The sequence below is a fragment of the Engystomops pustulosus genome, chromosome 7 (assembly GCF_040894005.1).
Source record: "Engystomops pustulosus chromosome 7, aEngPut4.maternal, whole genome shotgun sequence".
Lineage (NCBI taxonomy): Eukaryota > Metazoa > Chordata > Amphibia > Anura > Leptodactylidae > Engystomops > Engystomops pustulosus.
In genome coordinates this window covers 24,270,230-24,285,302 of record NC_092417.1, presented here as the reverse complement: position 1 = coordinate 24,285,302, position 15,073 = coordinate 24,270,230, and the positions used below count along the sequence as shown (strand labels likewise).

The 15,073-nt window shown below is 44.5% G+C and overlaps 1 protein-coding gene across 1 annotated transcript in view; it reads right to left on the bottom strand.

The window, feature by feature from the left end:
• The window catches only part of ZC3H6 (zinc finger CCCH-type containing 6), a 28,587-nt gene continuing 13,514 nt past the window's right edge, over positions 1-15,073 (bottom strand). Inside the window, exons 2-12 of the mRNA XM_072115141.1 lie at positions 13,379-13,571; positions 12,549-12,659; positions 11,340-11,556; positions 10,176-10,306; positions 9,102-9,218; positions 7,881-7,992; positions 7,253-7,362; positions 6,809-6,876; positions 6,200-6,537; positions 5,977-6,072; positions 1-4,802 (exon numbers count right to left, since the gene is read on the bottom strand). Of these exons, the coding sequence (XP_071971242.1) occupies positions 3,355-4,802; positions 5,977-6,072; positions 6,200-6,537; positions 6,809-6,876; positions 7,253-7,362; positions 7,881-7,992; positions 9,102-9,218; positions 10,176-10,306; positions 11,340-11,556; positions 12,549-12,659; positions 13,379-13,571 (2,941 nt within the window). The 3' untranslated portion in view covers positions 1-3,354. The remainder of the gene's footprint in view (positions 4,803-5,976; positions 6,073-6,199; positions 6,538-6,808; positions 6,877-7,252; positions 7,363-7,880; positions 7,993-9,101; positions 9,219-10,175; positions 10,307-11,339; positions 11,557-12,548; positions 12,660-13,378; positions 13,572-15,073) is intronic.

Below are 15,073 nucleotides of genomic sequence, written 5' to 3'. Positions count from 1 at the left end.
GAAAGAGAAGTCCTTTAAATGTATCTACATTTGACAATATTCCATGCACAGGTAAAAAGAAGCACATACAAAATAATAGTACGACATATATTTCCAATAATAGTTTTACAAGCAATAAACCGTGGGGGGGGGGGAAACAAAAATATAGAGATAGCTGTGCACTAAAACAGGGAAATGTCGCAGCTTAAATATTCAGTTAAAACAGCAGAATTCATAAAGTACAGAAAATACACAAAAAAAATATGGAAGTACAAAATGCCATGCAAAATACATCATAGTCATCATCTACAGTGCACAATACAGGTCAATGACCGTGAAAACCCAAAATGTATTAATAGTAACAAAAAGAATTTGTCAGATTCTCTTCTTATCATCGCAAGATTCTAGAACTTTCTGTCCACTTTACAGGGAAAAAAAAAAGGATAAAACGGTTTAAAACGTCATCCGACTTATAGGACGCGCGACTGTGATTCTATATAGAAAAGGGACCACCCAACTTTACAGCTATTACAACGGACACGTTAGAGGGAAGTTTCTGGCTACAAATCCTGAGAATGTAACCATAGAATAGAGATCCGCGATATCAGAGCAATGGCCCTCCCCTCCCCCACAGATCAGCTGATAATAGACAGTGGCGCTCTCGGGTTTAGTGGCCAAACCAAGTCACTGCAGCTTAGTTCCTACTTAGAACTGATCTGTATCAAAGGGGTTTTTGGGCTCAGACTAAAGTTAGGCCCAGACTAAAGTTAGTTAGGCCCAGACTAAAGTTAGTTAGGCCCAGACTAAAGTTAGTTAGGCCCAGACTAAAGTTAGTTAGGACCAGACTAAAGTTAATTAGGCCCAGACTAAAGTTAGTTAGGCCCAGACTAAAGTTAGTTAGGCCCAGACTAAAGTTAGTTAGGCCCAGACTAAAGTTAGTTAGGCCCAGACTAAAGTTAGTTAGGCCCAGACTAAAGTTAGTTAGGCCCAGACTAAAGTTAGTTAGGCCCAGACTAAAGTTAGTTAGGCCCAGACTAAAGTTAGGCTCGGCAATTTCCGTCAGTTCCATAGAGATTAATGGAGCAGAACTGTCATGCGCGGCCGTCTGCTCCATTACCCTGACGGAGCAACAAAGGGTCCGATGGAGGTACGTGGGAACCCATCGGACCCCTCATTTTTGCAATCTGTGGGGGTCCCAGCACTGAAATCCAGAGGATAGGCCCTAACTTTAGTTTGTGGTAAAACCCCTTTAATCTGTAGTAATCTGATCTGAACACTTAACAGAGAATGGAGCTTCTAACAACAGCAGAATTATGGGGGTTCTGATTCCTGGATCTAAACCCCTAGGATAGGTCACAGATATTGTAGCCTGGAAACAATCTACCTTGCAGTATGACCCATCTCCTAATACACTATACATCTCTATGGTTACAGCTCCGCTCCTTATACCCAGGTACAGAAACATCTGCAAACCCCAATACATTAGTGTCTCAGAGCTTCTCCCTTGCAGTTTGCTTTACTATATACAATCTGTATCCTGTACAACCAGCGACACATTGTGCATCCGCGGCATCACAAATCAGGTAAAACTACTTGGCGCCATTACATAGCGGGTGAAAGGAATAATCCCACCTAGAGGAGGGCGGAGCTTGCAGGGTTTTTTTGGAGATTTTTGAGGCCTTTATGACGGTGACCTCTGCTTATGAATCCCATAAGTAACAGTTCTGCAACTTCCTATTAAACTTAAAAGTTGGTGCATAAGGAAAACTTCTCAAAAAGTAAAAGATTTTAATACCTTTGTAGCAAAACCTGATTTGTTTTTTTTCCCCTCCACCCCCGACACTTCTCCATGTATGTAGTAAAGCAAATTAAACCGTATAAAACACATTATATAGAGGATAGGTTTATAGGGGGGTTGTCCAATTTCATCAAATATTATTTGTGTGAAGAGAAGTTCCACAATTTTCCAATAAACTTTCTGTCAATTCCTTACGGTTTTCTAGATCTCTGCTTGCTTGTCATTTTTTTAGGATGTTTTTATGCTTACTTCCTGTGAATAAACACCGGTCCCTGGTCATGTGATGTCACACAGGTGAACGGCTCGTTATATATCCCTGCTCGTGTGATGTCACACAGGTGAACGGCTCGTTATATATCCCTGCTCGTGTGATGTCACACAGGTGCACAGCTCGTTATATATCCCTGCACGTGTGATGTCACACAGGTGCACAGCTCGTTATATATCCCTGCACGTGTGATGTCACACAGGTGCACGGCTCGTTATATATCCCTGCACGTGTGATGTCACACAGGTGCACAGCTCGTTATACATCCCTGCACGTGTGATGTCACACAGGTGCACAGCTCGTTATATACCTGCACATGTGATGTCACACAGGTGCATGGCTCGTTATATACCTGCTAGTCCTGTCTTATAACCAACAATGAAGCTTCCTGTTGAATGACAGCAAGCAGAGATCTAGTAAACCGTTGAGCGATTTCTACAAAGAGTATACAGGAAATTTGTATAACTTTGCACTACACAAACAATATCAATTATTAACACCTTTAATACCCCTTCACATGGGACGTATTCGGCCCATAGACTGAGCACTGCCCCAGAGCACTATATAGTAGTATCTGATGCTACCAGTCCCTGCAGGACAACCATCCTACGTCGTAACAACGTTTCCCATATGGGACATAAGGAGCATCGGACTTGGTGATCATAGATCACTACTGCACTTGGAGTTCTGATCCATTTGTTCTGGGAAAGACGCCCCTTCACATGGTCACAGATGGAGTTTGATAATTTCGATAAGGTCTTACGTGCCAAATACATAATAATCCACTCACACGGACCTCGCGCGGCCCCCTAGCTCGTCTGCTGGTCTCCTCTTTCAGTGACGAGTGGCTGCTCCACTCACAAGTCCGAGCGTCAGCCAAGTTATGGATAATATGTTCGTGGCTGGATGATGACGCCTTTGTGAGAGCGTTCCTGAACGTGTCCATCTCTTTGCTGGATTTCCATGGGCCACGTGTGTGTGAGCGGAGATAATGTACACAGAACCGCTGTGTCCCATATACATGTATCATCTTCACATTATGTCCTATTTACAATGAAAGTGCTTTATTGTAGCCTTTTGTGTCGCTTCCTCTATCACATGATTGACTATTATATATGGGGGGGGGGGACTCCAAAAAGGATACAATACCACAGAGACTGCAGTCAGCGGAACCGTTATCTACACCGGGAGCGGCGCGGGAGGAGGTGTGAAGCGTAATGTACAAATAAATAAATGGGGGGGGGGGAGCCAAATACAAGGCCCGACACGGGAAAGAAAATACAAAAATGTAATAAACAAGGGGGCGCCGCTAACAGAACGGAGAGGCCGTGGGGTCGAAGGTCTTGAAAACGTCTTTGAGAGGCTTGTCGTCATCCCCTTGGCCCTCGGCGGGGGGAGCGTCTTGGGTTGGGGTGACCGGAGCTGCTGGTTTGATCTGCCGGGGGTCACTGTACTGAGGTCTGATGAGTCCTGCTAATGCGGAGACAGGGAGGTTGTGCACTGCTGGTGGGGGGCAGGCCGGTGCTGCCGCGGGTTTGGTTTCCTCTGTGTCGTCAGCTGGGGCGTCCGGTTTATCCTCCACAACCTCCGGACTCTTCTCGGACGCTCCTCCTTTGCTGAGCGGCTGCGTTTCCTCTGCTTCCTCCGACTCTCCTTTGCTCGTCTTGCCCGAATCTGCAGTATCTTTTGAATGATCCCCGTTTTCTCCTACAGAAGGCGGGACGACATCAGGGGAAGTTGCGGAGGCGTCCCGTTGGCTGTACAGACTGATAGTTTTCAGTATGGATGTAGGACTAGTTATTTTAGCACTGGAAGGAGACAGTTTTGGAGCATACGATGACAGGGCATCCTGGGCGGGTCTGAATGATGCTGGAGGGGAGCCTATGGAGGATCTTGCCGCCAAGCGGGGATCGACTTTGGGTGACAATGGCTCTTTTGTGGCGCCGTGCTGGCTGTCGGAACTGGGGGATCTGTGGAGTCTTGACTGAAGGCTCTTTTGGAGACGGGGATCGTTCATTTTGTTGATGGTCACATGTGAATCTGCTGGCTCCGGGAAGCCGCTGCCTTTAGCTTGTTGTTTGGCTTTTTGCTCCAGTCTGGGATCCACCCTTTCCAGTCTCGGGTCGGTAGCGGACTGATGCGTCTCCAGGCTCCTGGACTTGTTAAGCCTCTGGTCGGCAATAAGTGGCGGTAACGGTAAATTAATTGACGAGACCGGATCAGGTTTAGGAGGGGGCACTGGGAGCAGATCCTCTGGAGCCCAGACAACAAGTTTTGCAAAGTTGGGTTTGGACAGTACGATATCCATTTTAATGTGGCTGAACTGCCTTAGTTTACATCGCGGGTCCCTCAAACTCACCCCCGGGAGCATGTCTAGCGGTATAATGGCAGTCTTCTCTCTCAGCTCCCTTTCAGCATCTTCATCCTCATCATCCGCACCTTTCTGCTTGACGTTCCCTCCAGCGTGGGGAAGACGACTGACGGCAGAGGTCTCAGGTTTGACCTTCCTGGGGTCGCGTGCGATTCTTGGGTCGGATGTGACGCTCTCAGTGTGATGTGCAGGACTTTGGCCTTGGCTTAGTCTGAGTCTAGGATCGGCCCGCTCTTTCGCCAGCCTTGGGTCCATAATCGGTAGGGCTGGCGGCTGCTCGCTGGAGTTGCTTCTGGCCAGTTTAGTTTGGTTCCTCAGAGTTTTCAGGATGGAGCTGACCCCGCTGCCATCCTCCTCCTCACTGCTATACCAGTTTGCAAATTCATCTGAAAAAAACAAGCTTTGGTTAATATCTGTATCACCCTCACAGATAGCAACAAACCACCACTAACCTGTCATCTAGGACAGAAACAGGATCCAGAATGATGTCCTTCTATCTACTAGGAGGCAGCGTTACACAGAAAAGGAACTACTAATACTGAATACACATGACCTAAGGAGTCATGGGGAGGAAGAGAGTCACTATAATAATTCCCTTATTTATATAGCGTCAACATATTACGCAGCGCTGCACAGAGCTTGCCAAATCAGTCCCTGTCCCCATGGGGCTCTAATCAACCTGCCAGTATGTTTTGGAGTGTGGAAGGAAACCCATGCAAACACGGAGAGAACACACAAACTCTTTTCAGATGTTGACTTGGATAAGACTGAAACTCAGGACCCCAGCGCTGCAAGGCTGTAGTGCTAACCACTGAGCCACTGTGCTGCACAACTGGGCTGTCCTCTCTGGCTTTATTCATGTCCTATATCACAAGTCTGGGTGACAGCTGATGATGATCGCTTATGCGGATGTACTTGCCAAATGAGACCTTAATCAAGGACAGCGTGACTCTTAGCCGCGCATCTGACTTTTTGTCTCATTTGTATACAGTGATTATTGCTCTTTTTCTGTGTTATAGTGAATCTCCCACAATATGTGGATGCTGAGTGACAAATCTGGCGTTGTATAACAATGTCTAGTCTAACTTTGCACCTCCTATTAGTTGCCTCATGTTTCCCTTTTGCAAGGCCACGCTCCTCAAACTAGATGTAGAAGTCTCTACAAAAGTGACCAAAACCCCTTTATAAATGACACAAGGCTTTTTTATTTTCTTTTTCAACAAATTACGACAAATCTGTGAATTCATACTGATAAGTTGAGCATTATATGTTTTTCATACCACTTTTCTCCAGTTTAAAGGATATTACCACCATGATGAAAGACTATATGCAAATGAGCCTGAGTGGCTCCATTGACACCTATGGACCCTGGAGCCCCTCCGGCTCATTTGCATATAGTCCTTCATCCTGGTGGTAGATGCCCTTTAAACTAAATTCCCTCCCACATGCCCCAATGTTTCTTCATGTCCCTGTATTATCTGTCCCTCTATCAAAGAGTGTGCACATGTGAATGCCCCTGCACCCGTCTACACTCTATCCTACAACACACTGTATACCCACCTTCTTCTCTGCTCATGGATCTCTGTGGCGGAGGCTGACTAGTGTCCGCTCCATCCATTGTCTTTCCAAGTCTTGAAAATAAAACTTTATGCATAGCTAGAAACAGAACAGAGATGAAAATGTGGATTGTTCTTCACATAATCTGAGCACTTACAACACAATATACCATAATTTATCTCCTTCCCGTATTTTGCAAATTTTTATACAATATTAAGGAACTTACATTCAGGTACGCCGGAAGATTTGACATTATGAACAGCCTGCTGGGAGTAGTAGTTCTCATAGTAGGCGGCTGCCCCCTGTCCTGGCTGGTAGCTGTTCTGTGGTGGCATCCCATGTGTCTGCTCCTCTGCGTTGTGGTGGTACGGGGGTGGGTGCACATTGGGACCTTCTCTCTGATGGTTCATACCGTGGCCTGGTGAGTTGAACGATGCGTTCATACCCGAGTTCCCATACATCGGAGGAGGAGGCAGGGGCCCTGGTTCAGGTAGAGGCTCCGAGTTGTACATAGATGGATGATTTCCTTGATACGGCATATACGGCTGATTGTAAAACTTTGACCTGCAGCGGAGAGGACGAGTCACAACACGAACAAAAGCAAAACCATACGCAATAAATACAGGACATGTCAAATAGTTGCCACTTCTCGTCACTTAGCAGCTCCAGCCAAAGATATCCACATATACATTAGTTAGTAACCAGAACCAGACATGATCGCTCCAACACTTCTATCTTCTTACATATCTTTTTAGTGTGTGGATGGTATTTCCGGATAGCAGCCGGTAGACAAGTACACCTTGTTAGCAACTGTTTTGGTACATCTGAGACTCACCCGTGTCGTGGCACCTCCTCCATCTCCTCATCGATATCATGTTGAGCTTCTTCTTCAGTGTTAAGAACCTGACAAAAAGAGGATAATTACTGTCTTTATTAAATACATGCAAGTCATGTTATGGGGCTGAAATCCCTACGTAAGGGGAGCTCCCATCTTCAGGTCCTATGCACTGGCTAGGCCACAAATATCATATGTAGCAGAAAGATTCCAAATATATATATATGTGGCCTACATCTATCATAGTGACATATACTGTGTGTTTTGTGCTCACGGTGGGAATATAGAAGTATATATGTTGTCTTATTGCCAGTATCTGGAGCCTCCTCTCTATACCCTAATAGAGCTCTAACATTCATCATCAAAATGAACGTGGGTAGAATTGTATCAGATCTTTCTATAGTAATTGGAGACTTACTACATGTTGTTTGTTAACCTGTTTACCTTGTGCAGTAACTCTCTGGTGTCATCAGTAAGAGGGTCATGAGAAAACTTGCAGTTGTCCCCTTGGTAGCACTTTGCTCCTGTATGGTGAAACTTGCAAGGAAATTCACGTATGGCACAAAATGTTAAGGGCAAATAAACCAAGACTCCTAGAAGCAGAAACAGCACTATTACCGGCGCAACTTATGTGATGTGAATGATACATGAAGGTCGCTGTTCTTGCCACCTTGACTCTAGAGTCAAAGATAATTCATTGAAAGATTTCTCTGGTTATCTATGATGCAAGGAGTCCCATCATTCCTATGGGACAACTCTGTAATCCTGTTTCTCGTACAGGACAGGCAGAGACTTCTTGGATGATAGATAACTATGATGCTTGGTCCCAGAACTACTGGCAGCACATGGTCCGTATTATACTGAGTGAATGTGTTCATCTGTATTAAGGCCTAAGGAAAAGTTACAAAGATTGCAGAGTCGGGGAATCTTCATTTTCGTCCAAGCTTGTCTGAACCAATGTTGCGGCCAGACCTTATGCAGGAGGATAACTAGGGTTAGTAGCTGTGACGGCCTTTCTGATCTATAAGTGACAAGTAAAAGAAGTCAGATGCTCAGCAATTGCAAAGGATATTATGCATGTAAATGCAGTTCTCTCCTCTTGTACAGTATCCTTGTATGTAGAACTTGCAGATTTCCTTCTTCTTTTCTATTTCTGCATCGTGATCAAACTTGCATTGGTCTCCCTGAAACACAGCAGTCACAGAACCATTGTTATCTCATTTGCAAAAGTTAATAATTCAGTTCCAACACTTCCATTTCTACTCCCTGATCAATAGTAACTAGTGACCAACATACGTGCAACTCCCTCATATTTTGTGAATCCTATACAACTATCCATCACCTCCCCGACATCCTCGCATTACACCCCGCCCGCTGCTCTCCACACCGATTGTGAAATTAAGACAGACTGAAATACAGGAGCCGTACATTCACAATGTACTGCAATACGGTAGTATTGCAGTATATTGCACAAGTGGCCAGACCACTATGGTTTTAAGTACCCTATGGGCCTGAACTAATAGTAAAAAAAATTCAAATCTTATATTTATATATATTTATTTTATTTTGTTTAAATTGCCCCCTCCTTTCCCTAAAACACACATAAATATAAACAAGTAATATCATAAACACGTTAGGTATCGCTGCATCCATAAATATCCAATCTACTCTTAGCGGTGAACCCCGTAATGGAAAATCACACCTAAATGTCAGAATAAACACTATTTTAAAATTTTAATTAAAATCATCAAAAGATGAGAGTTTTCAAAATGGTATCAATGAAAAACATCATCACATCCCACAAACATTGACACAGCTCCGTACACTGAAGTATAAGAAGGTTATGGGTGTAAGAAGGAGGCAACGCAAGGCCTTTTTTAATTGCAATGCTTTTGAAATTTTAAAGCTAAAGATATAAAAGAATATAGAATTGGCACATTTGCAATTTTCCTGTTCTAAAGAACAAAGTAGAAGCGTTGTCAGAATATGATCTGTTTTTGTTTTTTTTTTAATTTTTGGCTAATTCTATTACACTTGGAATTTTTTTCCGGCTTATTAGTACAGGGCACCGAATATTAAGCGATGCGACTAGAGAGTACAATTTGTCTCGCAGATAACAAGCTCTAATATAACTCTGTACACAGAAAAATGAAGCGGAATGAAAGAACGAAAAAGCTAAAAAAAAAAAAACTAAAGAACTTGAAGGGGTTATCCTAAACCTGGACTGTGCTTTGAGTCCATCATGAGAAAAGCACAATTGAAATCTTTGTTGTTCTAGAAGTCATTGCTTTACCTTGATGCATCTCCCCTCCAGGAAATACTTGCAGATCTGCTTCCCTTTACGCTCCACCGTGTGCTGATTGATGAACTCCTGACTCATCGCCACCCACTTCTTTGGGGGTTTATTCTCCTAATGGACAAAGTGGATATAGTGAATGCTACAACACCGGCAATTGGAGACAAGCGGGCAATAAAGATGAAGTAGAAGAAGGCGGCCAATGCCAGATACAAGTGATTGGACTGTCAAAATGTTAGCAGGATAGTGATTGGTCGTTTCGCGGAGCCTAATGATCCAGATCACTATAAAGAGCCGGAGCTCCCATCACTATTACAGCAGCACAACTTATCTTCTAATGTCACGGCATCCTGATCCGGGCCATTACACCTGAGCCCCTGTCCTGGTCACAGGTATCCACACAGAGTTGAAAATACTTAATAGACAGATCCCCTTTAAATTTCATCCTGGCAGCCCATCGAGGAAGCATTCAGGGAAGTAGAAGTGAGGATTTGTCCTCCTGTGACTGATTTTGTGGTCGGTATCGTATATTATATGATTATATCGTATATAAATGATAGTGTTAGAGATACTTACTCGTAGATCCAGGCACCATAAGTAATATGTGACTCATCATGCTGGATTTTGATGATAGATTTCCTCTCAGTAATTAACCTGTATATACCCTACGTGTGATGTATTACTACATTCTACTACAGGAGAATAAAGGGACTCTTTATTGGCCTCTGCAGGGAAGCTTCCTGTTAGTCATCTCCCCTTCACTGACCACAGCTTATACAATTTAGGGGCCATGAGTGCGACTTCCAAGAAGATCACTTGGGATAGTGAATAAAGCATCGGACACTGTGAGCACAACCAAAGGTGTTTTGAGTTTTTGCAATAGATCAGCCCGTCAGCATTTGCCCGTGGTAGTGCTGGGTGACATGTCAACAAAAGTGTTCAGTTTGTCGTGTTAACAACTTTCTTAATTGCAATATATTCTCTGGACATGAATCTTCTACATCCACTGAGGGACAGGTGGAGGTGGTTATATTTGGGCACATCACACGTTGTCAACATTATGTTACCCACCTCCTGGAATCCATCCTGATAATAAGGGTTGGGGCCTTTGTGGGCCCCTCGTCCTCTGCCTCGATCTTTATGTATGGGTTTCTTGTGTGGACCCATGCCCCGCGCATAGTAAAACCCTTTCTGTTCTGCTCCTGGAAAATATCATGGTATCAGTGTCTGAACTTATGCAACTTTATCAAAATAAATATAAACATAAAACTGCATTGTTAAAGAAGACATATAACATTATACGCCTTTACCTGTAAATAGCTTGGTTCTTACTACATACTCACAGGAACTTTTACAATTTTGAATCAATGCATTAAGTTTCCATGAAATATGTTATTCTAAATTAGAAGTGACACAAGCAATGGCTAAGAGACACATGAATCCCCTCCATTGGGATCTGTGCCTGCAGAGACCCTGGTTGACCGCGACATTACGGACGGTCTCCGAGTCCTGTGTGTAGCGAGCCGGTGCTTGGTGTTTCACTCCCACCAATCACATATGGAGGGATTGGTAGGGGTCCAACATTCATCTGCCATCGACCCCACAGGGCAGCTTTTCTCAGCTTCTAATACACAGAGAACGAAGCAGGAAGCAGAGAGTGTAGAGGTCATAACAGCTAAGTGCGAGCAGGAAGTGATCTGCAATAACCTGGTCTGACCACTAGACACCACCCTGAGCGTCTTATTGCAAATTCAGTAATATTTGTATCCTGGAAACCTCTTCAAGTGCCTCAATGTGCTCAATGACCTTTAGTAATGATGGAAACAAAAACTGCACTAAAGTTCCAAATTCACACCCTGAGACTTCATTCACATGTATGGGTCTGTATGGATGCCCATGATTTGTGGCCGGATCATGGCCCCCATAGAGGTCTATGGCACCTATTTATGGTGCTTTGAACACACCATGTCTCACCGCGACCGAGACGTTCGGAATATGGGACGTGTCCTATATTTTGCAGGATCACTGCGGCAATACATCCAGCCGTGTGCGACCGGCGAGCATACAGTCATGTGCAGGTAGCCCTACAGGTGAAGCAGTGTGAGGTATCAAGTAACAAGTTGTAAGTGGCAAATAAATCATGTATCACATTCTTCCATGGCGGTGATTGAGTGATAACACCAGAAACTTGCCTACATGTGCCTCACAGAGGAGCCTGGCATACATGATGGTTACCTGGTGGTATCCCTTTCAAGTTTGGCTTCTTATAAGGGGGTTCGGATACGCCTGGGCTTTCCTTCGACTGCCGGTAATGTTTTAACTGTTCAGCGAAATCCTCCTCCTCCTCTTCATTGTAATTGCCATCACTGTAATTGCTGTAGCTGTCATAATCGGGTGGGTTCTTCTTGCTGTGCATAGATTTCGAGGAGGGCATGTAATTGCCATGCCCATGCTGCAAGACCACAGAATCAAACGTTACACATTTTATGATGTCAGGAAGGGGTCCAAAAATGATAAAAAGGATAAGGAACTGACCGGCCTCAACTCTGCATACTACTTAAAACCTGTAGCTGGAATTATAGTCTCTGCTAATTGCACAGCGATCCCAGCAAAAGCTCTGAAGAGGAACTGAGACCACTGTATCATAATTCTACGTAAACCTGACTGAGAGGCCTCAGTTACTAGCCTCTCGTAGAAATAAAACATATACCGTATTTTTCGGACTATAAGGCGCACAATAAACCCTTTAATTTTCTCAGAAATCAAAGGTGCGCCTTACAGTCCAGTGCGCCTTATATATGAACCGTACTTACAGACAACAGCTGGCTTGAACTGTGCACAGGTCTGTCACCTGCTGGTCATTCATCCTTATAATCAGGTGCGCCTTATATATGAACCGTACTTACAGACAACAGCTGCCTTGAACTGTGCACAGGTCTGCCACCTGCTGGTCATTCATCCTTATAATCAGGTGCGCCTTATAATCCGATAATCCGCCTTATATATGAACCTAGACATTTAAGCAGGCATTTATTGATGGTGCGCCTTATAATCAGGTGCGCCTTATAGTTCGAAAAATACGGTAGGTAATTTGTACAGCAATTCCAATGAAAACCTGTGGGTATTTTCCTGGAGAGTGAGCAGTGGATTTTGGAGACAATGGGGGACATGTATCACTCCTATTGCTTCCTTTTTCTTTGTTTTGTGCTACTTTTTGCAGTTTGCAACTTTTTAGGTGCAGAATCAAGCAGCATTCCAAAGTTAGCTGCCTCTGGGATGTAATGCAGTGGCCAAAATATTTAAATAGCATAACCAACATACACAAAGTATATGAACAAATAGGATATAATAGAAGACAACAGTTCCACAAAGAGACAAGAGTTTGAAGAGAGCCCCCCCCCCCCCCAAATAAAAAGTCACTTATCAGTGTGACAGGCGGCTTACATGTTTATAGTAAGGGTCGTAATCCCTGTACATAGGAGGTTTGCGCGGCCTCTCGTTGTGGTCATCCTCCGAGCTGTAGTCTGAGCTGTCATCGCTGGACGGTGCGCTGTGCTGAAGAGAGAAGAGGAAAGTTTTATCTACAAGAAATAATACTACAAAGGCCCAGTGCACATCTCCGATAAGTCTTCAGTTATCTCCTCTAGTTATGAGCCAAAACCAGGACAAACACACAGAACAGGAGCAAGTCTTTCCATTATACCCTCCCTGTGTAGCTGTCCTGTTCTGTGTGTTCCACCACACCAGGAAATAACTGAAGAACAGGAGTGTAACAAATCGTGGTGTTATCAATGAGGGGAGGCTGCCGCCGGGCATCTTATTAATGAGGGGAGGCTGCCGCCGGGCATCTTATTAATGAGGGGAGGCTGCCGCCGGGCATCTTATTAATGAGGGGAGGCTGCCGCCGGGCATCTTATTGATGAGGGGAGGCTGCCGCCGGGCATCTTATTAATGAGGGGAGGCTGCCGCCGGGCATCTTATTAATGAGGGGAGGCTGCTGCCGGGCATCTTATTAATGAGGGGCGGCTGCTAGACAGTATCTTAATAAGGAAGCCTGCTGCTGGACACTACGTATATGTCTGTGTAGCATATATATGTATTCTCAAGTATAATGTGCAGGACAGTGGTGGAAGCTCGAGTTTATGTATATTGTTCCCCGATCCAAAGTTCATATCAGGGCCTGCTGAAGACCTAATGGAGATGTGAACGGGGACATAGACAGATAAATCTGGGAAAACGTTCACACGCAAACCTAAAGACTTAAAAGCCCTCACCTTGTGCTTTGTTTTGTGGCGACGTTTTTTCTTTTCTTTCACTTTCTTCTTTTTCTTTTTGTACTTTTTATGAGACTTTTCTTCCTGCGGCTCCTCCTCTTCGTCTTTCGTCTCTTCCTTAGCTTCCTCTGGTTTCTCCTCCTCGAACCCTGCGTCGTCTATTTCACCGTCTTCCAACTCGCCCAACTCTTTCCTGTCAGGGAACACACGAGTTTCTATTGAGCATCCACAAATATCACGAATCCACAATCCCCGGGGATCAGAACACGGCTGCTCATGACATGCATGTGGGCCAATTTCACCGGGACTGAACAACAGAGAGGAATCACTAGAGCAGAAATCGGGCAAGAGAGATGTTGGGTGGTTGGATTTCAAGGTGCCTGGTCCTGCTGTTCTAGAGAGGAGTCAGACCTCACTATATGTAGACCATACACATGCTGAGAAGAGCTGAGGCATATAAGTGATGGGTAGAGAACATAGCAGTCAGCCGATCAGCATTACAGCCATATAACACACATGGGATAAATATAGGGGATGAAATAATCGCATAATCCTTCCTATCCAAATACTTCCTATTCAGTGGGGTCTCAGTAAAACACAGTCACATTAAACAAAACGAATGAGGGCCGTGGGCACAAGAAGAACAAGGAGCACTCCGGTCACCGCTGAGTCATTGAATTGTACCTTGTGCAGGACCTGGAGGGAGGAGTGGGACTCCAGGATCTAGGAATACAATGAGAATGAGTCCGGCTCCTCCCTTTCGGGTCCCGCACCTTGTATTATCCAATGAATTAACTGTGACTGGAGTGTTCCTTTAAGCCCCTGATGAAATGCAACGTACTACTATTACTGTGCCTTGAGGCAAGGGGTGTATGGAGAGGGGTCATGGGCTGAGCCCTCTCCATACAGGGCGGGTGTCTGCTGCATTACCCACTGTTATCACCTTGATCACCGCCACCAGTCTCAGACCTCAAATACTTCAATACAGTTGTATTCCAGTAGATGGTGTGAGCAATCAGACCCCCTTGAGTTCAAGCACCCTAAGGGGACTATAACATAGTAAATAGATAAAACACAAATAAAAGTTGAAAGTTCAGTAAATAAAATCATACATGTTGGGTATCGTCGCTTCACAAAAGTCCCGATCTATCAAAATATAAAAACAGTTGTGCCCTGCGGTGAACCCCACAATGGAAAATAGTGCTCCAAACCACCTGGATGAATTTCAACGCATTTGGATTTTTTTCCCGCTTCCCGGTACACGGAATATTTAATACTGACGCTATGAAGTAATTTGTTACAAATTACTTGAAAAAAATAAGAGTAAAAGGGCATTGGCACACACAAAGGGTTCTGGAAAAAAAAAAAATACTGACAACAGATCCACAGCCCGGGTCATCCATGTTTGATAGTCGGGGGGGTCCTCAGTTGTCCTCAGCATATTGATATACAGAGAATAGAACATGAAGCAGATGGCTCCGTCCGCTTTGTAGTGGTCATATCTGGTTACTGCAGATCAGCGCTACTCATTTACATGGGATATAAACTCCAGTGACACCGTTGATCTACAACATAGAGAACGGAGCTGTGTGTATCCTGTGCGGGGGGTTGGTTGTGGATTTCCCTCCAGTCTAGTATTGATGACCTCAGGACCTTTCATCAATACTTTTAGCCTAAGTCAGCAGATAAAGCATT